Source organism: Mirounga angustirostris, unplaced genomic scaffold (assembly GCF_029215605.1).
Source record: "Mirounga angustirostris isolate CCGP_5_RB_7025 unplaced genomic scaffold, mMirAng1.0.hap1 SCAF_8, whole genome shotgun sequence".
Lineage (NCBI taxonomy): Eukaryota > Metazoa > Chordata > Mammalia > Carnivora > Phocidae > Mirounga > Mirounga angustirostris.
The window spans coordinates 143,699,497-143,725,232 of NW_026991716.1; the positions used below are offsets into that span (position 1 = coordinate 143,699,497).

At 50.2% G+C, this 25,736-nt stretch overlaps 2 protein-coding genes across 2 annotated transcripts; one reads left to right on the forward strand and one right to left on the reverse strand.

Annotated features, from left to right (window-relative positions):
* Positions 1-4,579: 4,579 nt before the first annotated feature.
* Positions 4,580-5,715, forward strand: CCR6 (C-C motif chemokine receptor 6). The gene has a single exon (XM_045866192.1). It carries the CDS (start codon positions 4,580-4,582, stop codon positions 5,690-5,692), a length of 1,113 nt encoding a protein of 370 aa, XP_045722148.1. The 3' UTR covers positions 5,693-5,715.
* A 13,534-nt stretch (positions 5,716-19,249) lies between these two features.
* GPR31 (G protein-coupled receptor 31) lies at positions 19,250-21,530 on the reverse strand. Its single transcript, XM_045866193.3, has one exon. It carries the CDS (start codon positions 21,527-21,529, stop codon positions 20,588-20,590), a length of 942 nt encoding a protein of 313 aa, XP_045722149.2. The 5' UTR covers position 21,530; the 3' UTR covers positions 19,250-20,587.
* Between the last annotated feature and the right edge of the window lie 4,206 nt (positions 21,531-25,736).

Below are 25,736 nucleotides of genomic sequence, written 5' to 3' on the forward strand. Positions count from 1 at the left end.
CGTGTGACTTCACATTCCCACCGCTGGGGCCGAGCGCTGGCCAGCTCCCATGTCTCCATCCGCGCCTCCTGTCTTGTCCACCTCTGACTTTCAACAATCGAGTGGGTGACAAACGGTATCTCATTGCACTTTTAATTTGCATTTCTCTAATGACTAATCCATTGAAAAAGTTTTCTGTGCATAATTGCCACCCATGTATTTCCTTTGGTGAACTCACTTCACATTTTTTGCCTGTTTCTTATCAAGTTGTGTCTTCTTGATGTTGAATTGTAAGAGTTCTTTGTATATTCTGGATACAATTCATGATCAGATACAAGTTTACAAAAATTTTTTCTCATTCCATGGTCTGTTTTTACTTTACTTTTCTTTTTTTTTTAAAGATTTTTATTTATTTATTTAACAGAGATAGAGAGAGAGCACAAGTAGGCAGAGCGGCAGATAGAAGGAGAGGGAGGAGAAGCAGGCTCTCCGCCGAGCAGGGATCCCGATGCGGGGCTCGACCCCAGGACCCCGGGATCATGACCTGAGCCGAAGGCAGCCGCTTAACCAACTGAGCCACCCAGGCGCCCCTGTTTTTACTTTTCTGAAGTGTCTTTCAAAAAGCAGAAGTTCTAAATTCTGATCAAGTACAAATTTTTTAAAAAGATTTTATTTGTCAGAGAGAGATAGAGAGAGCATGAGCACAAGCAGTGGGGAGGGGCAGAGGGAGAAGCAGACTCCTTGCTGAGCAGGGAGCCCAACATGGGGCTTGATCCCAGGACCCTGAGATCGGGACCTGAGCTGAAGCAGACGCTTCACCGACTGAGCCACCCAGGAGCCCCTTAAATTCTGATCAGTTACAATTTATCAATTATTTATTTATTTTTTATTTTTTTATTTTTTTACAGTTCATGCCTTTTGCAACTTAGATAAGGAATCTCTACCATTCCCAAGGGCACAAAGATTTTCTCTTCTGTTGTCCTCAGATGTTTTATGGTTTTGGTTCTCACATTTAGATCTATAATTCGTTTTGAGTTATTTTTTTGTTTGTAGCATGAGGTAAAGAAACGATCAAACTCTTATGCATGAAGTTGTCCTAGTACCATTTATTGAAAAGACTGTTATTTCCCTCTTTAATTACCTTAGCACCCTTGTTAAGAATCAGTTGGCTATTGATGTATGGGTCTATTTCTGGACTCTATTCTGGTCCATTGATTTCTGTATCTATCCCTTTACCAATACCATGTTGTCATGATTCCTGTGTCTTCATAGTATGTCTTGAAATCGGGTAGTATGACTCTTACAATTCTGTCCTCTTTTCAAAATGGTTCTGGCTCTTCTAAATCCCTTGGATTTCTATATAAATTTCAGGATCAGGCTGTCAGTTTCTTCCAAAACCCTGCCACCATTTTGATTTGGATTATGTGGTATCTGTAGATCAGTTTGGAGAGAACCAACATCTTAATATTGGATTGTTTAATCTGGAACCTGATACACTTCTCCTTTAACTTAGATCTTAATTTCTTTCAGCAATGTCTTATAGTTTTCAACATGGAAATCTTGTATTGATTTTTAAGATGAAGTCATAAGTATTTTATTTCATGTTTTTTGATGCTATTATAATTTTTTTTCCAGTCTCAATTGCCAAATATTCCAGATATTGCTAGGTCATAGAATCACAATTGATTTGTGTATGTTAACCCTCATCAGTGTATTTTTCATTTTATGTGTTCTGTATTTCATCTATAGAACATTTATTTAGGTCTTTTATATATTTTTTGTCATTTTCTTCATCATATGGGTGCTTACCTCTACTTTCTTGAGTATCCGGAGCATACTGATAGTAATTACCAGGGCAGGTTTTTCAGTTGTCTCTGTCATTCTTGTTTCTTCATGTCATTATGGGCCATATTTTCCTGTTTCTTCAAAAGTCTGTGTCATGGTCAATGTGAGAGGCTGTAACAGATTTCCACAGACAGGGTAGCTTGAACAGGACACATTTATTTCTCACAGTTCTGGAGGCTGGGAAGTCCAAGGTCCAGGTGCCAGCAGACCCAGTGTCTGGTGAGGACCCCCTGGTTCAGTCTTCTTGTCCTCAGGAGGCGTGGAGCAGAGAGGAAGCAAGCTCTCTCTGTGTCTCTTCTTATGAGAACACTAATCCCATTCATGAGAGGAGGCACCACCTCTAAATGCCACCGCCTTGGAGATTAGGCTTCAGCATATGAATTTTGGGGAGATACAAACATTCAGCCTCCAATGGTCTAGACATTTTTGTTTGGATGCCTGACATGAATTTTACATGGCTGAAGGCTAGAATTCGTTGCGTGCCTTTAAACAATTTGGGGCTTTGTTCTGGGATGTAGTTATGTTATTGGAATCAGATGGGTCATCTGAGACTGTCTTTCAAACTTTGTTGTGGCAGGTCCAGAGTAGTGTTTAAAGTAGGATTATTTTAGGTGCATTACTCCTCAAACGGTATTGTTCTGAGGATGCTGTCCCATGCCCTATGACTTAGAAGGTGCTGCTACGCCTTCTGTGGGAAAGAATTATTTTAGCCCGCAAGGGATCTGAGGATTTCTCTGCCTCTCCTTTCTCGAAATGTTCTTGCATTGCTTCCTCTCAAGGACGCCTCTCTGCAGTTCTCCTTTCTCTGTGTGTAGCTCCCTCCTCTCCCATACCTCGTCTTGCCCTGACCTTCCAGAACCCTGATCCCTGTGTCCTCAGTGAGGTCCCCATTCCCTGTTCAGGTTGTCCGCATGCTCTGCAGTTGGAAACTGCTTCCTTGGAAGCTGGGGGCTTCCCAGAGCTCAGGTCATAGCTCACTTCACCTGTTCTCTTCTGGTCAGGGACTTTACTCTTGTGACATCTGTTGCCCAATGTCTGAAAACTGTTAACATATTTTACAGGTTTTTCTGGTTGTTTAATGCAGAAGAGTACATTTGGTTTCTGTGAATCCATCATGGCTAGAACCGTAAATCTTGTAGTCCTGTTTGATTGACATGTTTCATTTGATAATCGGCTTGATATTTTTATCTCCTCATATGCTTTTGCAACATCAAGGCTTTGTGTTGTGGCTTTTCTGCACGCCCTAAAGCCCTCAGTGAGAATGCACAGCTGCAGGTCACTGCAGAAGCGCACAGGTGACCCCCGCTCCCGCCCCCAGTGTCATGTCCAGAGCAATTGCTGAGAGGCAGCAAAGACTCGCTCTCCAAGTGATGGCTCCAGGCATTAGGGAGGAAATGGGGTTGGGGCCACCTGATCTGTGACTGTGTAATCAACACAATTGAGAATCAAGTGATATGAGAAGTATGTTCAGAAAATCCTCAGGGTGAGCTTTGTGTAATACTGACTTCCTCCCCAAAATGTCGGGCATCAATATTGACCGTGTAGGTGAGGACTGATGAACTTCTTGAGCTGGCCCCATTCATCATCCCCTGGGCATTCCCAGCACATCACCTGCTCCGTAGAGCTTGGTTGGTAACAGTCACCTTGAACCAGAGGGGTCGGCCACATTGCTGCTGCACAGCTCAGTACTCGCTATTCCTTTCCACCTGCTCGCCTTCTCTGCCATCCCTTTGCCTGCCCCACGCCCGGTCTCCAAGGACCGAGGGGGCCTGTCCACCGAGCCATCCTGAACCACACTAACCTTGACCTTTCTTCCCCCAGCCTGGTTTCCGACGATTATGATGTGTCTGCCCCAGCAGGTTGGTGCTTGTTAACTCTAGTGCACACTGACAATATCTGTGTCTTGTAGGAAATATATATATACGTTCCTACCGCCTTTCAAGCCAGAGAACCTTATTCAGCATATCTCGAGAATGACTCCCATGCTCAAACTTTAAAAAATTCTACAAGAGATTCTCACATGCCCAGCTGGGTGAAAAAAACTGAATCATACTCTAAGCTATCTATAAATCATAAGTATTCTAGACACACTTACAGTTCTGTGGATTTTGTTCAGTGGAACCCTGTTGAGTGTCATTAAATATGCATTTTGCACCAAGATTTCTGTGCAGATCAGAACCTGTGGTTTTGCTGGTATCTTCCTTCTTTATACCATAGATCAAGGATTGACAAATTGTAGCCATGGCAACCAAGTCTGGCTGAGCCCATTCATGTGTGAAGTTGTCTCCTGTTGGTCTGAAGCTGCCAGGGCAGATTCCAGTCGTTGGGACAGAGACTATAGGACCTGCAGAACCTAAAATACTTACTGTCTGGTCTTTTGCAGAAAGAGGCTGCAGACCGTTGTTCTAAATGAATATTTTCCTGCAAAATAGCACTCCGTGCACCCTTTGTGTCCAAGTGAAATGGAATGCTAGTAACATAATTCTTGGCTCCAGAATACTTGTCTCAATCACAGTGTATTTGCTTTCTTTCCTCCTTAGATCCACTCCCCACCCGTTACCTCTGCTGGTGAACCAGAGGGGTTGAACGTCCATCCCCTTCTGTACCAGGCCTGCCATTTCTGCGAAGAACAAGCACCACAATGAGTGGCGTGAGCATCTATTTTATTTCGGCTAGGAGTGTAATTTCGGTCAGCTGTGGCTACCTGCAGATTGCACTACAACTAACTCTACCTTTGTTCACTTTCCAGGAAGCAATGAATCTCAGCACTGTCTTCAGCTTCAGTGAGGACTATTTTGGGTTGGGTAATAGTTCAGATTATTCATTTGATGATGACACCTTACTGTGTTCCCTGCAAGAGGTCAGAAAATTCTCTGGGCTCTTTGTGCCCATGGCTTACTCCCTGATATGTGTCTTTGGCCTTTTGGGCAACATTTTGGTGGTGGCCACCTTTGCTTTTTATAAGAAAACCAAGTCCATGACAGACGTTTATCTCTTGAATATGGCCATTGCCGACATCCTGTTCGTCCTCACCCTCCCGTTCTGGGCTGTTAGCCACGCCACGGGTGAGTGGATTTTCAGCAATGCCGTATGCAAGCTGATGAAGGGCATCTACGCTGTCAACTTCAACTGTGGGATGCTGCTCCTGGCCTGCATCAGCATGGACCGCTACATCGCCATTGTGCAGGCCACCAAGTCGTTCCGGCTGCGGTCCAGAACCCTGGCGCACCACAGGATGATCTGCTTGGTTGTATGGGTGCTGTCGGTGCTCATCTCCAGCTGGACGTTCGTGTTCAACCAGAAGTACAGCGTGCAGGGCAGCGATGTGTGCGAGCCCCGCTACCACGAGGGCTCCGACCCCATCAAGTGGAAGCTGCTGATGCTGGGGCTTCAGCTCTTCTTCGGCTTCTTCATCCCACTGGTGTTTATGATCTTCTGCTACATGTTCATCGTCAAAACCCTAGTGCAGGCTCAGAACTCCAAGCGGCACAAGGCCATCCGCGTGATTATTGCGGTGGTGCTGGTGTTTCTGGCTTGCCAGATCCCCCACAACATGGTGCTCCTGGTGACAGCCGTGCAGCTGGGCAGGATGAACCGCTCCTGCCATGGCCAGAAGCTGCTGGGCTACAGCACCAACATCACCGAGGTCCTGGCCTTCCTGCACTGCTGTCTCAACCCTGTGCTCTACGCCTTCATTGGGCAGAAGTTTAGGAGCTACTTTCTGAAGATCGTGAAGGATCTGTGGTGTGTGCGACGGAGGCAGAAGGCGCCGGGCTTCTCCTGCTCCAGGCTGTACTCGGAAACCTTCACCTCCAGGCAGAACAGCGAGACCGTGGACAACGAGAACGCGTCGTCCTTCACCATGTGACTGGCCTGGAGCGGGCGGTGCCCGGGGGCTCGGGGACGGCGGACGTGCCCTCGGGAGCACTGTCCTCTTGCAGCCCCGAGCCCCCAGGGTACCCTACAGCCGGCGTTCCCCAGAGCAGGCCCCGGGGAATGCGGAATCCGAGCCAACCGTGCACAAGCGTGGATGTTTTTAGGAATATTCGTGAAGCAGCTCTAGAGCACGGTTTCTCCTGATCACAGCAAAACGCACAGGGTTTGGAAAACCAAGATGGAAAAAAATCACTTAAGAGCCCTCGCACAGCTCATTTCAGGCAGAAGGTGAAACATTTCATCCAAGCTGGAAAAGTGGCGTGGGGAGATGGACAGCGGCTGGATACGCACTGGTGTTGATTGTCACCACGGATAAGGCAGATCAGGTGGCAACAGGCCATCCGGAAAGTGTATGTTTGCTTTATTTCCCCAAGAAAACGTTCTCTGTAGTCGGTAATTCTCCCCAAATCTGGTAGAGTTCCATGAAGCCGCATAGGAACAGCATACATTCAGCACACAGAGGGGCTTAGTAACTATGTGTTATACAAATCGGAGTGGACGTGGGGTTATAGCGCAGTTTAGAGCGTAAGGTGTTTAAATTATCTTCTTTTAAAAAACGCAAGGAAGCTTCCCCGAGACAACACAGAAAGAGCTTTTGTCCCACGTCCAGAAACAGAAGCAGCACAGAGAGGACCCTTGTGCCCAGGGGTCGGCAAGGAGGGTCGGCAAGGAGCTGGGGTCCTTCTCTTCCGCTGCTGACTTTAAGGTGGTTTTACCCAAAGTCTGAGGTTGATCATGGAATCCAATTTCTAGCTTCTAGAAAGTTCCTAGAACTCAAGCTTTGAGAGTGCTTTGTAAACACATGAACACAAGTAGAAAAATAAAACCACATTACAAAAATGTATTAGAAGGTACTGATGTGAATTACAAAGATACCGACATGTATAATCCTGAGAAATCTGTTCTTGAAACTTTCTATTGTTCTTGTAAGCTTGACCTGCGTCTCTATATGAAATTCAAAGTGATAGCTTAGGATTCAAAGTCTGTATGTTTCAAACATAGTTTTGGCTTTGCAAAATAAAGCTGAATCCGTGTTCTGACTCGGAGACAGAGGTGTTCAGAGGTTGCGCATCCTTCCAGCTTATGAGCGTTGGACTCCGGCACTCAAAACACAGGGGCTGTTACTCAGACGCTCCTTGTAGGATCGCCGATGCGCTGAGAGAATCTGTGGAGATAAGTTTGTGTCTCTAAGCAGGCACGGAAACTGCTCGCTTATTGTGGCACAGCTGGAAATCAGCTCTTCTGTATAATTTGAATTTTCAGATAAATGAAGCTTACTTCTTTATGCAATAACCCATTTAATTTCATACTGAATAAAAGTGTTTCCGAAATACAATACATAACTTTATTTTGTTCAATATCATCGTTTCTTGCTGCCTTGAGCATCAGAACAGGCACATCCGTACTGTTTGGTGTAGCAATGCATCGACGACCTCTGGAGACACAGAACCGCGTGGATTTTGACCCTTTATTAAGGGGCTCTGGATTCTTCTTTAATAGTTCTGGTATCTTTTTTTCATTGGGTTCCCCAAATCTCCTCCCACTGACAGGCTCTGGCTGGACCTTACATGTGTCTGCCGTTAACCGTCCTCTTCCCCTTTGCAAATACCATTCTACTATGGTTGAGGAACCAGCTCTCTGCTCTGGTCAGAGCTGTCTCCCTAGGGGCAGTGACTTAGGACTTGCCAGTTTGTTATTAGTAAATTGCTTGTATACACATGCTTACATTTATTACATACTCACGTGTGTGTTTACATATGATCACAACTATTTGTGCTGACCAGAAGACAATTTCTCTTGGTTCCTGTTACAAAGTAGTTGGCCAATTATTTCTAGATAAATGAGATTTTACTATACTTTGTAAATCTCAAACGAAGGTGAAAATTCAGGCACTGTATCACCTTGCAAATGACAAACCTACATGACAGGTGTTTAAGCATCACCTTGCAGACTGCATTCTTATTTGCTTCTGAACAAATAAGCTAGTTTTAAAATGAGGCCAGAAAAGTACAATATTTTCAAATCCCTTTAAGATTTTTGAGAATGTGTGCAAATTCCAGAGACTCTGGAGGTGTAGGCACAGAGAATCTGGTCTAAATGACTACGGAGTTTATGCTAAGAGTATACCAGTGCGTTATTTGGGAAGGTGCCGTAACAAGATATCCCAGACCCAGCAGCTTGCACCATAGACATTCACTGTCTCGCAGTCCTGGAGGCTAGAAGTCTGAGGTCCAGGTGTGGGCAGGTGTGTGCAGGTGTGTGCAGGTGTGGGCAGGTGTGGCCTCTCTCCCGGGTGTGCAGACATCCACCTTCTGCCTGTGCCTCACTGGGTCTTCCCTCTCGGTAAAGGCCCCCTCTCCAAATACAGTCCCAGGCTGAGGAACTGAAGGCCAGGACACAAGCATGTGAATTTGGGGGACACAATCCAGCCCATAACCATGTTTTCTGCAGGTGGAGCAACTTTTCATATTAAAGTTCATTTCCAATACTTGAGAGTTCTTTTCCAGGTAGTTTCCTCCTTTCTAATAAGGGGTGTTCCAAATGTCCATTTCCACCCCAGCTTCTCAGATTTTCAGAGGCGCATCCCCACGGAATGAAGGTGAGAAAAGACAGCGGCCGTCTGGGCTCAGACTGCACCTGCCACTGAATCTGTGCAGTAACTGAGGCCCAACACCCACCCACCCACCCACCCACCGGGGCAACACGTCCTCTGAGCAAGGCTCTGAGCCACGATTCTAGAGGCCAGTCTGCTACCCTGGGTCCCAGCCTCGGGCTCCGCAGCAGAGTGTGGTGCAAATTTCCCCAAACCCACCTCCTCCGGGCATGCGGCGTGGGGGGCAGCTGTGGTAGCAGGTGGCGGCGGCAGTGCCGTGGGACCCTATTCTGCCCCCCGTGTGTTTAAGCAGGGCGCTCCTGCTGCTGAGGTCAGGTGGCCTTTGCTGTGGTGACCCAGTTCTGGGAGCACCTCAGATCCTCCCTCACGACGCCAGGAAGAGCGACGATGTTCCACGTTTACTGCTAGACTAGTGGGTTGTCCTGCCCCCCAAAGTCCAACTGCTATGACTAGCCTACACTCGGCTCGTGGCCCTACAGGTACCCTGACATGCATGCTGTCTTGTGATCAGAGATTTCACAGCCCGGAGGCTGCAGCATGCCCAGCTCAGGACGATCTGCTATGACTGGCTTTCACATTTCAGGATTCAGACATACACCTGTGACTCGGCTGCCGACTGCCAGCTTGCATTCTTATGTTTTCCTTGGTTGCATTTGCTAATATAATCCTTTTTCTGATGTTTTATTGAGGGGATTCCATAAGATGGCTGGAGGCAAGAGCTGTATCTTCCTAATCCCTTGGTTGATTTCTCTTTTGACTCCAGGTAGACAGTCCAAGATGATCAGTACGATGCTATTGTCCTCAACTCCAGGCCGTCTTCTTGGTGCAAGAGAGCTGCGCTAGCTCCCTCCATCACATTTCCGTCCCAGCCAACAGAAAGAGGAAAAGGGGAAAGCAGGTGTCAGGTGGCCTGGTCTTTAACGGGACAACCTGTAAGTTGTGGGAATGGCTTCTTCCAACCTATTGGCCTTTGCTTAGCTACAGGGTTACAAGCAGGCGGAAGAAAGCTGGGGAAAACTCCTAAAGTCCTCCACTGGCTGTCCGCGTGTCCACGTCCCTGTAAAAACAGTGAACACACAGTAATTCTGTCACTATGTGAGATGGGAGCAGGGATGCCAGGAAAAGGACCTTCAGGGGGAGCAAGGACAAGTGGACCGGGTGGGTCCCTTGAAAAAGGAAGGAACAGAGGCCGTGCCTCTTAAGGAAACAGGTGGAGCCACGCAGGAGTCTGAGCGCAGGGAGAGGCGGGGTCTCAGCTGGGGCCCCAGCGGAGGGTGATGGAGGCGGCCGGGAGGCCCAGCCCAGCAGCTTCCCCCACCACATCCCAAGGAGGAGCCCCCGGGGAATCCGCGCTGCTCAGTCCACAGTTTCAGAGCACCGGGTTTGGAAAGAGCGTTACTGTTTTAATGAGGAATTTTCATTCCTCTGCCTCCTTTTGAGAGATTACCTGGGTTCTTGAGTTCAACGTGACACTTCGCGATCCTTTTCCTGAGCCGGGCCTGCGGGCAGGTGCACCTGCGGCAGACAAAGGCACCAGGGCCATGGCATCCTTTTCCTGAGCCGGGCCTGCGGGCAGGTGCACCTGCGGCAGACAAGGCACCAGGGCCATGGCAGGGCTGGGGCCCGCTCCTCGGCGGGGCGCTGCCGCCTCCTGGTGGCCGCATGCGGCGCCTGCAGCTGTGGGAACGTCCGCCGGGATTTCAGGCAGGGGCCGCGAGCCTGCGGGGTGCAAGCGCTTTAAAGTTTATGCCCAAAACCAAATGTACGAAGTGAAAAAAAAGGAACTGCCCCCAGATCTTCTATCTGTTGGCACTGAGATGCTTCTGATTTCAGCGTGGTGTCTTTTCTATTTGTACTCTATCTTACATATCACTATAATAATACAGTATTTGATTTATATTGTGTATATATGTGGACACATATTAGCACTTGCTGAATAATTGTTTTGTTTTGTGTTTTGATGGATGATGTTGGAAACAAGGTGGACACTGAAGGACGTTCTCCGGTGAAAGGTCCTGACTCTGTAAGACACACGCGCACTGGAAGCCGCCCCCCCGCCCACTTGCTTGCACCCAAAGTAACAAAGTAGCTCTGAGATATGTGAGAGGACGTAAAGCTTTAACAAAACAGGGGGATATACTTTCTGGTTTAGGGAATAAACAAAAGGAAAAGTAACAAAATGGACAATGAAGAATCTATGAGTTAAAATGTCAGTTCTAATAGGAGAGAGGCATATAATAAAAAAGGAGATTCTAGATAACCTAATGTCACCTTCTGAATGGAGAGATACAAAAATAAACTAAGTGCCCTCAGATTTTGTATTTTTACTGGGAGAAGGTTTATTTGTAATGAATAAATCTATTTTACAGAAAAAAACAAATATACAATATGAATAGAATCTTCTACTATATCCTCCAGAATCAGTAGAAAATCCTTATAATAATTACTAAGTTTAAATCTGATTGCACTGTTGCTGCCACTCATTTTTTAAATTGCCTTTAATATTCATGTAATAGTAGGTTGGCTCTCTTTTTTTTGCCACGTGACTACCTATATTTTGGTTTTCAGGTTTCTCCTTGTTTGTTTTGGTCATAGTGTATGCATATGTATTTACAAATGTATATATGTTTTATGAATGATTTAGAAAATATATTATCTATATATACGTTAAATTATATATTTTAGGACACTTTTAGGGTATTCTAAAGTACTAAGGATAGGTGTTTTTTTTTTAAAAGAAGAGATATAATCTCCTACTCACAAGAAATTTATTCTAAAATTCTAAAACTAAACACTCATTTTGTTAGCTTTCTAAATTCTGGGTATACCTGGTTTGTTTCCCCCTAATTATTAGGACAACAGAGGAGTAGAGTGGTATTTGGGTGAGTCAGCATGCATGGAGAATCTCACTGCAGCTTCTGATCTGTGCAGTGTGGTGGGAGATGTATGGGGGTCCTCCCTGGAGACCCCATGTCAAAGTGCCAAGGAGGGGGGCACTCAGGAGCCTAGCCTCACTTTTGGGAAGAGCCTCTTAACAGAGCCGTTCCTCAGTCATGTGGGGAAGGTCACGCAGTGGCCACCACTGGATCTGGGAGCAGGGGCTCTGGGGTCCCAACTACGGACACGTGCATGACCTTGGTAGCTATGTCATCAGCTCTTGGGCCCTTCACATCGAAGTTCTTGGCTGGCCACAGGTAATCTATCACTGTGCCATAGACACCACTCACTGCACTGCCTTCAGCCAGGTGACTGTTCTAGCCAGTGACACTGGGTATCAGTGTGCGCGTCCTCCTGGCTGACCTGGGAGCCAGCAGAATTCCCACTGGTCAGTCCACTCCCTGGCGCTCCAGTGGGAACTAGACATTAACTATGTTGGAACCAACCTGCCTTTTATTGTTCCTATTACAGGGCTGAGCCCGTCCAAGGCGTGCATCACCTGGGCCTGGCAGTCCTCCTGCTGCAAAGGATGCATCCCACCCCACAGCCTCCACCTTCCTCCCAGGCTCTCCTCCATGTTCTCCTCCCCCACCAACCTTGGTTCGCAGTGCCCCGAGGGGGTTGCCAGCAGAGAGAGCCCTGCCATCTTCCACAAACGTGGCAAAGGTGTCTGCAGCAGGTCGATTAGTGGTCTGAGAGCTTCTCCCCTGTATCCCATAGCTTGGATCCCATGGCTGTCCCTGGCCACGGCCCCTCGTGAGTCGAGCACACTCCTGACTCCCTGGGTTTTAAGCCATGGTTAATAATAAGCTGAGCACAGACATGGGAAACCTGTTTTGAATGACACATTTCACAGAGAAGCAAACTCAGAACGAGGCCTTGTAAGTTTGATGTGGATCCTACTGGGAGGTCACGACTGTGGCCTCCTGCTCCTCCCTGGGAATGCCCATACCCTGTGCATCCACCCTTGGGTGTTAAGGAATCGGTCGTATCTGCCAACTGAAGGAGACACTGGGGCCAGCCACTCACCAGGCAGCTCCAGCACCCCAGGCTTCGCCAAGCTGTTGACGGTTACCATGGTTACCAAGGCAGTCCGCAGCTCTCCAAGGGATCTGGAGGGAGGTGGGTGGGACCAGGAGGGGCGCATCCCCTGGTGGCAGGACCTTCAGTGCCTGGGAAGCCTCTTCCCACCAGGAGATGCTAAGCTGCAGTCTGCATGGGATCTGGGGCCCTGGTTGTATGAGGATGGCAGACTCTGTTTCCCTCTCTGCTAATGACCCTGTTTGTTTTAATCATCCTCCACCCCCCCGACCCCTTAAATGTCAGGTGGGGAATTTAATTTTCAAGTAATGTGATTACTAAGTTACCATGGCTTCCAGTGAATTGCACTACACCATTTTTATAGTTTCCTTCCTTTATTTTCCGAGTGTTTACTTTTGTATTAATAGAAGAAATAAACAGTACATTTTTCTAGGCAGCTAGCTCTTAAATTGTCTTATGCTGGTGTTTGAAGTCAAAGAAACGCCATGTTTTAGAATAAAATAAAAGCTCTGATTGCTTGTGGGTAAAATAATATAATCACAGGAGTGTTCCAGGATTATTAATTATTCTAACAGGTGTCTAATTATGCAAGTGACTGGAGTCTTCAACCTCAGGAGTGTGATTGCACCCGAGTTCTTGTAAAAGTGAGAACAATGATTCATGAAAGGGTTGGGGAGTTTCCTCCACCTGAGAGCAACGTGCAAGCTGAAAACCAGAGCCCCACATCTCACATCCTCCACCTGAGCCACGCTCTTGGTGGCCTCGAGGAATCGCTTCCCAGAAACGTAGTTATTTTCTCTAGAATGTGCACTGTGTTTGCACCCCAGCTTCCTGCTCAGGCTCAGAGATGGTTTCTTTTGCCTGTGTTTTTTAAGTTTAGAAATATTTCTAATTATTAAATATGCCTTTGGTGTGTTTTAACTGAAAAAAGCACTTAGCCCAGAATTGGTGATTCTACTTCATGCAGGTGTGAAATGCGGGTAGGTTTGTGGGGAGGCTTGGCTCTTTTTTCTCTGGCCAAATCTAAAAAGCGTCATACAAATGTGTTGATCATAGAGCAGTGTGAGCTTTGGCCCAGAGGTCGAAAACAAACCTGCATCTGTGCTGAATTTCCGTGTTCAGCATTGTTGGACGAGCTGTGGCCTGACCCAGTGCACTGTGACCGGGGCATGAGGACCACTGGCCGGATGACGAACAGAAACCAAATGACGAGCCTTGGGGACTTGGGACTGTCCTCAAGCAGGTACAGGAATACTGACGTCAGGGGGGAGCTGGAGGTGACCGCAGCTGGAACGAGGGGACAGAGTGAACCCGAAACTGCACTGACAGGTGTCCCTGAGATGGCGGCTCTGCTCCGTGGAAGCAGGGCAGCAGGGCCAAGAGTCCGTCTTCCTTCTGCCCTCAGGGCTGCAGAGAAACAGCCTGCAGGGGATGCCCAGCAGATACAGGGATTTACTTCAAGGATGTGGCTCGTGTGTGGCTGTCAGGTGGCAGGCTGCTGTGTGAGGCAGGGTTTCCAGCCCCAGTCTGGAGGCACCTTTGGAGTCGGGGCTCTTGAGACCCTCACCTGATTGGACAAGGCTCACCACGTTAGTAAGGACCATCTTCTTTGCTCCTAGACAACTGACAGTAGATGTTAACCACATCCATTAAACACCTTCACCCAACACCCAGACTAGCATCTCCTGAACCACTGACCACCATGGTGTGGCCAAGTGGACACGGAAAGTCAACCATCCCATCACATTTACCAAGGAAGGGACACTGGGAAACGTGTCTGAAACACGGCAAAGTGTAGAAGAGGGGCCACAGGGTAAGCGCCCTCATGGGCAGGGCTGCCCCCTGCCAGTGCATGGGGAATCGGTGTCCAGGGCTGGTAAATCTTCCTGTTTCCAAGAAGAGCTGGAAATCCAGACTTTTAAAAATGTGGTTTTGTTTTTTTTTTTAACTGCACATAGTATGACAATTGTGAGCCTTGTGAGCCAATCAGAATCTGTCTGTGGGCCGAAGTGCAGCTTTCGGGCAGCGGGTTACAGAGTGTCGTTGAGCAGCCCTGCGCAGCAGGCGCGCCCGGGCCCCCTGCCCCCTGCCGCTGGCTCTGTGGGTGTCTTGTGCAGGGCCCCCGAGGTGTGGGTCTGTTGCTTCGCCCTTCCTCTCCCGCACACGGCCGCCTGCCACACACGCGAACCTGTCTGTGGGGCCCCCGCCCCCCTGGCCGTCCGCCGCCCCCCAGTGCCCCCCACGTGCTTGTTCTCGGAAGCCGCTGCAGGTGCCAAGTGGGGATGGTGGTGGGGACCTCACGGCTCAGTGCCCCGGATTCAAGGTGGCTCATCAGGCCAACCGTCCTTTGTGAGTGAAAGTGCAGAAAGCATTCTGCGCTCCTTCCCCGGGCGGACTGACGGACTGACGGACCGATGGACTGACGGAGGGAAGATTCCCGGGTGTTCTCTGGGGCCACAGTCTGGGGCCGGGAGCGCTCCTGGGCTCGGAAATGCCGCCCATCGGTCTCCCCAGCTGGTGGGAGAGAAGCCAGAGCACCCGGGGTGCGGGAGGGGAGGAAGGACAGACAGACAGACAGAAGGAAGGAAGGAAATTTGTAACCGTGGCGCTCATGACACTGTGAACCCAGCCTCTTTCCCCAGGTCCTCCTGTGCTGTATTCAGTCAGTTTAACTTAGTAAGACTATCGTTTGGGCCAAGTATTCCTGTTGCCATCCGCAACTGGAACAGGGAAAACTGTTCCATGTTACGGTGTACTTTGGGAATAAAAACATAAAAGGGGAGCCGTGCAGCAGTTTTTGGTTAATGTCTCTGGCATTTGTAAGTTTTCCTTTCACTTAATATTCTCAGTTCGCCTCCTGGAGACATGCTGCCGGCTCCGTCACGGGAAGCCCTGGATTTCTGAGGACACGGGCACCGTCGCTAACAGCCCCCAGACGGGAGGACAGTCTCCTGGGTTCCCAGGAGGCGTGAGCAGGGAGCCCAGGGCTTGCCTCCCGACGTCCTCTAGTTACCACAGCTCAGCCCTCAGAGCCTCTCCCTGAGTTTCTTCCGGGTGCCTGGATCTGGCCGGCCTTCGGGAACCTTTACCAAAAGCTTTCATTGTGGATGTCTCCACGAGTCCCCACGGGGTGCCCACGAAGCTTTTCCACGACGAGTGGGTGTGCGGGGCTCCTGTGGGCCCAGGACCACAGTGTCTACTTGCTCCGCGCACCTGCAGGGAATTCTGTGTGTGCCTTCGTGCCTCTGGGCCCTGCCTGCAGGGGGGTACCCGCGAATGGTAGGGGACCGCAATTCTCAGGGACCGACACCAGATCGCAAGGGGACACGAGGGGGCACAGCGGTGCTGCGCTGGTGACTCAGCTGTGGAATGTTCTGGAATTGGCGAGCCTGCCACGAACCCCGCGGTGCTTAGCAAACGCCACATCTTTTCTCCTAGATGGCCAGTTACTGGGATGCCACCAGATAGGAGGAAAATCAAATTATAAGTAAGCAGTGAAAGCCCAAGAGAAAGGCATAAGGCCGAGAGCGTCCCGGAGAGACCCCGACCGGCTCGGCCCAGGCCCGCGTCACGGTCTTGCCCACCGGTGACCTGCGGCCCCACCATACCCCTGACCCCGCAGATCGCCAGTTTGCTCACCTGCAAATGGGGAAATAGTACTTTCCTTGCTTACCCCACAGGTTTTGCAAATGAAAATGACTTATTATTGAGACTCCATTGGTGCATCTACTATTTGGGGCCGCGGTGTGTTACAGAAGCACAGGACACTCTGTGTGGAGTGTAGACCGTCTACACCCTCACACCACCTGTATGAAGGAGGGGAGGGAGCGGACGGGGTTGTCCAGGAGGGGGGCAGCCTCTGGGAGAAGGGCATCGCTGGGGCCCGGGCTGGGAGGGCAGGAGATGGACGCCCCACGGGCAGGGGACGGGTGCGGGGGAGGGGGGCGATAAGCCAGTTACAGAAAGACAGACGCCGCACAACCCACTCGCACGAGGTCCCTGCGGCTGTCCCATCCCCAGAGACAGAAAGAGCCAGGTGCGTGGCAGGGCTGGGGCAGGGGTGGGGCTCAGCGCTGGACAGGTCAGAGCTTCAGCTGGGGAAGATGGAAAGTTCTAGATGGACGGTGGTGATGGAGGCACCACAGTGGGAAGATACTTCCTGCTGTTGGACTGTGCAGGAGAGACGGTTAAGATGGCAAACCTTACATGATGTGTATTTTGCCACAATGTAAGAAGGGAGACATTCCAAGGATGGCGGTGCTTGGGGGGTCCATGAACACTAGCGGTGTGTTCTGGAAGCCTCTGAGAGTCGCTGACGCACTTCATGGCCCCGACCCAGCCCACAGGCAGATACGCAGTCGGTTCATTATCTTGACCCCTAAATAAATCGAAATTGTTGACTTGATTAGTGGCAGAAGAGACTGTGAAAATATAGAGGAAAAGCTTTCTCCAATAAATATGAAAGATTATCATATTTTCATTTGTATTCTTGTCGTCCTAGGAAAATATGATAATATGATAATAAGGAATAGCATGGAGGACATTAGGAGAAGGAAGGGAAAAATGAAGGGGGAGAAATCGGAGGGGGAGACGAACTGTGAGAGACTATGGACTCTGAGGAACAAACTGAGGGTTCTAGAGGGGAGGGGGGTGTGGGGATGGGTTAGCCTGGTGATGGGTATTAAGGAGGGCACGTATTGACTGGAGCACTGGGTGTTATACGAAAACAATGAATCGTGGAACACTCCATCAAAAACTAATGATGTAATGTATGGTGACTAACATAACATAATAAAATAAAATAAAATTAGGGGAAAAAAAGATACTTTAACTTTGCCTCTGGATCTAGAATTTCAAAGTATATTTTTAAAAAATCTATTATGTGATTAATAAAGTTAATTGGTTAACTTTAAATCAGATTAATTTGTTCATGTATTTGTTATTGATCCCACAAATGTAGTCCCCGTCTGCTGTGTGCCAGGCCCCGTGCACCCTGCTGGGGACACAAAGATACATGGACACATACAAGCTTCAGGGAGGGGACGCAGAGGGGAAAGCAGGTGTGAGCACCAGAGGGCGGCCTGCAGGGCAAGGGGAGTGTGTTGGGGTGCTGGGGGGTGTTGTCAGGGGGCTTTATGAAGGGGCTGGTCTCAGGGGCTAGACCAGAAAGGGTGGGTAGGAAGTCGTAAGACAGAGATTCAAATGCTCTGTGTACGATGCCCAGCACTTGGAGGACTTAGATTTAGCCAAGGAGGAATCAGGGACCTACTGGATTTTGGGGGAAAAAAAATGACAACATTAACAGAATTTAAAAACACTGACAGTCTCCTCTGAATAGGGAAAGAAACTCATCACTCAGATTGAAATTCGGGCTCTTGGCTATCCTTCCAGTCAATGCTGAGATTTGCAAGAATAGCAGACGAGACCGTGCACCTGCTGCATTGTAAGAAGCAAGTCAAAGGAGAAAAGAAAGTAAAACTTGCTATTGACAGCAAAGTAGCTGTGGTTCTGAGGCCCATCCTTTGTTGCCTGCCCACACTTTCCTTCTGACTCATTTCCTCACTCAGAGAAAATAGTTTGGAGAAGGACAAGAGCCCCCTTCCTCCCCCGTATGTCGTCAGAGAAGACAACTGTCTGATGCAGAACTCGCGGGGCTTCTGTGATGGGAGTGACAGGACACGATGCCAGAGAAACGTCCTCAGAGGCGAGGGTTCGCTGGACCTGGGACCTGCCAACTACAGAAACGGTGTCCCTTTCCACAGACGTGCAGAATGAAACTCGAGGCCGACAGAATGCTCATAGAAGATCTGGAAAGTATTTCTTGGGAAGAACAACCCTAGCAAACCTTTGAGTCAGCAGAATGTTGTGACCTCCAGTTCACTGACTGCCTGTCCCGCTCCCGGCCCTGTGTTGGGGGCGCACGGGTAAACCGCTGTGTCCCCCCGAAGGGCGCACAGTCTGCTCGGGGATGGAAACAAAGTGGGTGAAAAAGCCCGACTGCCTGAGAATGGCAGAGTAATATCTACTAGGTGCTGATGCTGTGCGAGGCTCTGTGCTCAACATCTCATGTATTATCTCCCCTAAACCGTGCGATAACCCCACAGGTCAGGGTTTGTTACCCCCATTTCACCAGACAAGGGAAGTTCAGAGCAGTTGCGTGGTTTGTCCTGGGTCACAGAGCTAGGAAGCGACAGAGCAGGAAGCTGACCCAAGGGCCCTGACCGTGGCCACTCACCCCAGGCAGAGAGCTCTGGCGGCGCATTCACAGGATTAAAGAGGGGCTTAAAAACCCTGGTGCCCTGGGACCCCCCAGACGACCAAGCCAGAACATCGGGCTTGGCCCAGGCATCAGGGTGTTCTGAGAGATCCTGGGTCCCCCACCTGCTGGGCGGCAGGAGCAGAGAGGAGGGCCGGGGCTCTGCTGGGATGAGACCCCCGGTCGCCAGGCTAACGGGCAGGGATCGGTGGGAAGTGCGGCCGGCTGCTGAGCTCCTGGACAAGGCTGGCTCACCCAGCAAGGAGCCCGGAGACAGCCGTGCTGGGAAGGTTCCGCAGAGCCTGGCGCTGGGCCGGAGCCTGTTCGGGCGGCCGGTGTGGGCTGGCTTCCCAGGCCTGAGGTCTGTTGGGGGGCTGTGTGACTTCACAGCCCGATTTACCTGTGCGGAGGGCTGCAGATCTCGGTGTCCAGCCTCAGAGAAATGGTTAAGAAACATCTGGACAGATTATTGAGGGATCAAGGAGAGAAAGACTGTGGAGAGTTTATCATGAGGTGGAAAATGTTATGTTTAATTGAATTTATGTTAAATGTTAGATTTTTTAAAAGCAGCATCGTGTACAATGGCATGTGCAGTGAGCCCACGGCAAGAAGACAGGCGCAGTGCAGACTGTGTCCAGGGCAGAGAATTTTATTAGGACCTCCCGCATTATTGTCTGGTCACAGCTCCGTACCAGCCACCTGAAATTCCACTCACTCTGGAGGACATGAAACCTGCTAACCGTGGCCCAGGATCGCTGAGCGCATTTGCCATCCTCTGGGAACCGTGTTAGGCGGAGCACAGGAACAGGAACACACTCACATCTTAAACTTGGGTCCGAGACGGAGCCTACCTGGTAGGCGAACGATCCAGAAGGTGGGATTGCCATTTCCTCTGGCCTAAGGTCCCCACTTTTCACCCTGAATCTTACCAAGATCATGGGGCGGCCCGGGGAAGAGCAGTGGTCTGTCCGTGTGGACAAGGCAGGTGCAGCTCCAGGCCACAGGTGTGGGCCTCCTCACAAACTAGACCCTGTGCCTCCTCTACGCATTTTGGGGAGTCCCTTTTGGGGGCCACAGCACCAGGTTTGAAGAGAACAAGACAAGGCAGTCAGGTAGGCAACCTCCAAACTCTGTTGTCACCATCGTGAGCTCCAGACGTGGGCATAATTTAAGAGCATGACATGAGACCATGGGGCTGTTGCAGGAGCGCTGGGGGCTGGGCTCAGGTGGGCCCACCGGCTCTGTGTGGCCTCCCGGGGCATTGACTACAGTGACTTCTCAGAGCAGGGAAGCAAAGTGAGTTTCAAAAGCATTTAGACATTCAAACTCGAGAGAGGAGTTCTGGTGGCAATTTTGAGAAATTTAGTAGGAACGTGTTTCTTATAATAAACTAGGGAACAGTGTTGTCTTTGGCATCATGTACCATCCATGCAAATGAAGCAAAATGTTATAAACAGGAAACACTATGTGCCAGCCGGAGCCGAGCATGGAACTCAATAAGGTACGCCCCCCAAACGTGGCCTTGCAGTGCCGCGTGCCACTCTCCGGGGCCAGTCATCACAAGTGTGTGCGGCAGGTGGAGAGAGCAGACTCTCTGGAGAGTGCAAGCAGACGACTCACCAAGAGCAGACGCAGCAAGAGTGGTGCCCCTCTCCGCCTTCATCCTCCCATGACGGACCCATGAGAACACCTTCCGTGAGAGCGCAGCCGTAGCCGGCTTCCAGGTCAGCTGCTCAGTCTGCCTTGTCGCGGGTGGAGAGGAGACTCTGGCTTGCTAATCTGCTCTGTCCGGTCATGCAGAATAGCTGACGGAAATCCAGAAGATGGTGTGTGTGAGAGCACGGCCACAGTGCCGATGTGGGGGTCCCGATCCTTGTGGCGCGGCCCCGGGGTGTCCTCGCCCCGCAACCCTCAGCGGTGGTCCTTAGCGCTCAGACCGCTGCCCTTCCTGCGCCCCGGGGCCCGGCGGCTGGCTGGCCTCAAGAGTAGGAGTCTTTGATGTCCCCCGGGGCCTCGGTTTCCCTCCCTCGGCCCCTGAGGGTGTTGAAGACCTTGCGGTAGGAGTATCTGAACGCGGGGCTGGAGAAGCAGTACACGACCGGGTTCAGCACACTCTGCAGGTAGGTGAGGCCGTTGGTCACGTCGCACACGTGCACCATCGCTCCCAGGAACCCGCAGCCGCCCACCCTGCGGAAGGCGGCCACCAAGATCCGGGCCAGGAAGCTGGGCAGAAAGCACACGGCGAACAGGACCACGACCACCGTCACCAGCGCCCGGGCCCTCTGCAGCTTGGGCTGCTTGTCCGGGTCTCGGAGGCACCTCTGGAGGGTCCTGAGGATCCTGGCGTTGCAGAACAGGATGAGCCCAAAGGGAAGGACAAACTGCAGGAAGAACAGTGCTTCCTGCCAAATGATGCTGAAGGAGACTTCTCCCGCAGGCTCCAGACCCGGGCACGCGGCCTCCGAGACGAACAGGCTCTGGTGGGTGAGGCCAAGCAGCAGCAGCCACATGAAGCCCGACACCCCCCAGGCCGCCCGGGGGGACGCGAGGTTGACCTTCAGCCGGGGGTGGACCACCCGGAAGTACCGGTCTAAAGCCACGGCCGTGAGGAAGGCGACGCCCGCCCCGCGGCTGAGGACCTGCAGGAAGAACAGGCTTTGGCAGGACGCGTGTCCAAAGCTCCACGTCTTGTGTCTCAGGTAGAAGGCAGCGTGGAAGGGCAGGCAGAAGGTCAGCAGGAGGTCGGCCACGACCAGGTTGAGCAGGTAGACGGCGTAGGGTTTCCACACCTGCAGGCGGAAGAAGAAGGTCCACAGCGCCACGGCGTTGCCCAGAAGGCCCAGGCCGCCCTCCAGCAGGAGCAGCGTGGCCACAGACGCCTCCACCACGACGCTGGGCGCCGAGCAGTTGGCGGGGGGCATGTCGCCGATCCTGCCGGACTCCACTTTAAAGTAGCAGAGCACAGAGAGCCGGGGCTTTGGGGAATGCTCCTTCCCACAAAGTGAAAGACACGGGCTTTTTCCTGTCACAGGATCTGTGAGTTCTGCATTTTCTCAGTAAGAAAAAGTACTGAACCAGCATCGGGATAAAGTCAAAAGCAAACTAAAATTTGTTTGGGGAAAGAGGATCGGCGGGGAGGGAAAAAACCCTGGCAGTTTTGTTTTGCCCTAAAAAGGGGAAACTGTGTTTCACTTCACATCATCTGGCCTTTCGCTGGAACGACCATGTCCTGAATGTCTGGGTGGGCACAGGTGCGCGTCCGTGGCTACTGGCCACGGAGCCTGAGGGGCTTCATCACACCAGGACGTCTTGTCTTTATACAGTTAAAATAATGATGCAAACCAAAGGCTTCTCTAGTTTGAGTTTGCCTCGTGGGGAAGTGCTCCTCTTCTGGAGGAAGGACACTTACTGAGCCTCTCCTGCACGGGGCTCCATTTCATGCACGGGCACTCAGATCTGGTCCCTGACATCACAGAGGACGCTCTGGTGGCCCAGTTATCTCCCTCACGGTTGACCATTTTCGATCGTCCTCTTATTTTGTCAAATTTTATTTTCTGCTGAGGAGCCTTCCCCTCCCTCCTACACGACCTGGATTAGGATCTAGACCTGCGGGCCTCCGTTGGCCCTGAGAACAAAATAAAATTGATGGCTGGTCAAGATGCATAGATTCCACCAGAAAGTCAAGATCATGAGATATTAAATGAATCCAGTCATCCCTTCCCATTGTGGACCATGCTTGACCTTGGTTCTGGCCCATTCTCGACCGTGACTCACCTGGGTCCTGGCCCATCCTTGACCCTGACTCACTTGGGTCCTGACCCACTGTTGACCCTGACTCATCTGGGTCCTGACCCACTGTTGACCTTGACTCACCTGGGTCCTGACCCACTGTTGACCTTGACTCATCTGGGTCCTGACCCATTGTTGACCCTGACTCATCTGGGTCCTGATCCACTGTTGACCTTGACTCACCTGGGTCCTGACCCACTGTTGACCTTGACTCATCTGGGTCCTGACCCATTGTTGACCCTGACTCATCTGGGTCCTGACCTACTGTTGACCTTGACTCATCTGGGTCCTGACCCACTGTTGAGTCTCACTCATCTGGGTCCTGACCGACTGTTGAGCCTCACTCACCTGGGTCCTGACCCACTGTTGACCTTCACTCATCTGGGTCCTGACCCACTGTTGACCTTGACTCACCTGGGTCCTGACCCACTGTTGAGCCTCACTCCCCTGGGTCCTGACCCACTGTTGATCCTCACTCATCTGGGTCCTGACCTACTGTTGACCTTGACTCATCTGGGTCCTGACCCACTGTTGAGTCTCACTCACTTGGGTCCTGACCCACTGTTGAGCCTCACTCACCTGGGTCCTGATCCACTGTTGACCTTCACTCATCTGGGTCCTGACCCACTGTTGAGCCTCACTTATCTTGGTTCTGTTTAGTGTGGTTTGAGCTCTGGAGTCAAATACATTTTCATTCTAACTCTGGTTTCTCCACTTAGCAGCAGTGTAATTTGGGGGAGGCAAAGGAACATCTGTGTACCAGCCTGTTGAGTGAGAAATGATGAGAGCACCTCCTTGCAGGGTCACGATGAGTGTCGGAGGTTCTACAGGTAAAGTCCTTCCCACCACACCTGGGGCACCGTGGGTGCCGGATCCATTTGCAGTTGTCATTGTTAATCTCCATGTGATTTCAACAGAACTCCTTTCGCTCCCAACATAGTGCTTCCCTTTTGTGTCGATCATCAGTTCTAGGATGCTCTGTTGTCTTCCCTTCTGAGACCTGACTTTAGACCTAGAAACGTCTCAGCAGTAATAGCCACTAAGGTTTGCTGCATGTTTGTCTGGTGTCCAGCACCACCACGCACTCACCCATGTTATCACGGTGAAACACGCAGCAATGAACTGAAGTAGGTACAATTTTAAGCTTTATGTTATGGATGAAGAGGAGGAGGCCCAGAGAGGTTCGGTAATTTGCTCAAGGTCACAGGCCAGGAAATGGCAGGAGCAGGGTCCTCCCAGCCCAGATTCCATCCAGTGCCCAGGGTTGTGACCATGTTGTTCTGCTGCCTCCCGATTGGCCACAGTTCACTGCTGTGTCAGAAAAAGCCCACGTCTCTAGAAGCCCACCAGGGCCATTGATTTACCTGGTATTTCAGGTGATTTGACTCAGAGTTTTCCTTTCCAGCTGGACCACCAACCCACATATTACCCATCTCTGCATCAGGCAGGTTCACCTGTCTATTTGTTTCCTAAAAGGGGACTTTGGAGAGTCTTCCAAGCCTCCAGACTGTGGGAATGTCCCAGTGGGCACCCCCATAGTGATGCCTTCTATGGACGAGGACTCGCCAGTGTAGCCTCCCTGTGGCTGGCTCCTCGGGGGCATGAGACGTTTCGACACGGCCAATACGGCCAGCCCCAGGTAGGGCGCCTGGAGGCTGCCTGCCTCATCCCTGTGACTGCCATCGGCACACGGGGACACCCAGAAAAGCTGGCAACTAACTCTTCAGGGATGTAAGCTGCTCAAATGTGTTTCTCACAACACACTGAGGACTTTGACAGACTTTCAAAGCTACCCCGTAACTGCAGATTTCAGCTTATACCAAAAACCTTCTAAATAATAGATATCCTAACTCAATGGATAACACAAACATTAATAACTACATGTTTTCCTTTATAAATATAGGAAATAAAAATAACAGAATTTAAAATTCTGCTTCTTTTTCTTTGTGCACACTTATCTCCCTTATTTCTAAAACACTGGATTGTTTTTTACTTCCTGTCTTTTAAAGTTATAATATTTGAGCTTCTCCCTCAGGGATCTTGTCTTATTAAATCTTATTAACCCCAGAAACTCTATTTTCAATCACTATTACTATTTCTTCAATGCTCTTCCCATTAAGGAAGCTTCTCTGTTTTCACAGAGAAGTTTTTACGGTGTATGCTTTATTTACAAGCCTATTCCTAAATTTAAGGATTTTATTTTTTTAAAGGATTGTTATTTATTTATTTGACAGAGAGAGAGCAAGAGAGCGAGAGCAGGAACACAAGCAGGGGGAGTGGGAGAGGGAGAAGCAGGCTCCCCGCCGAGCAGGGAGCCCGATGCGGGGCTCGATCCCAGGACCCTGGGATCGTGACCCGAGCCGAAGGCAGACGCTGAACGACTGAGCCACCCAGGCGCCCAAGCCTATTCTTAAATTTAAATGAAAACTGAACCACTGCTTCAAACCAACACACCAATTTAATTCTACTTTTCCTTTCCAGTTTTTCTTTGATGTCTGAGGGTAACCAGATGGAAGACTTTGTAAAGCCTGAATAATTACTCTGAATTAGATTCTCCTATCACTCGCTTCAAGGTTACCAACGATGGGGTTTGGAGTGACCGTCCCCACAAGACCACTTCCTCTCAGACACCAACTGTAAGTCAGGGGTCTCCAAGACCACCCCCAGTCTTGATAATTCTTTAGAAGGACCCAAGAACTCATTGAACATTGTTTTGTTCATAATTACATTTTATTACAGAAAAAGAACACAGATTGGGATCCACTGAGGGAGGGAGCAGGTGCAGGGGACAGAGTCCAGGAAAGTAGTAAGTATGGAGCTTCCTTGGTCCTCCCCATGGAGTCAGGATGAGGTGGCTTTCCCCGTATCCCCTTGTCAGCTAGGGGAGCCCCCAGCCTTGATGTCCAGAGGCCTCGTTGAGGTCCATCACGTCAGGGTGGCTGGCCTTCTGTGTGGCCCATCTCAGGCTCCTTCCCTTCTGGAGGGCCAGCTGATGTGTGTGGCCCAAAGCCCCTGCCCCTCATCACACTATTACCATCTGGCTGGCTCAAAGCCCCCGGGGAAAACATATCTCTATCACGCATGACCTTCCAAGGGCTGAGAGTGACCTCCCAGCAGCTGAGGCCAAAGGTCAACACTTCTTTTTGGGCAAAGGTAAATACCTTACTACACATTTATTTATTAAAAAAAATTTAGAACATATTAAGTGTTGTTCCTTTTGTGCTGGGGATACAAATACTAATCATGTTCATAATACTTCCTAACTTTAAGGACTTATATTCCAGCAGGGAAGGCCAAGGAATACACACAGGATTGTAAGAAACGCATGATAAAATTCAA

Coding starts and splice junctions, on each gene's coding strand:
- CCR6 (XM_045866192.1), top strand. CDS start 4,580: ATGAATCTCAGCACTGTCTTCAGCTTCAGTGAGGACTATTTTGGGTTG.
- GPR31 (XM_045866193.3), bottom strand. CDS start 21,529: ATGCCCCCCGCCAACTGCTCGGCGCCCAGCGTCGTGGTGGAGGCGTCT.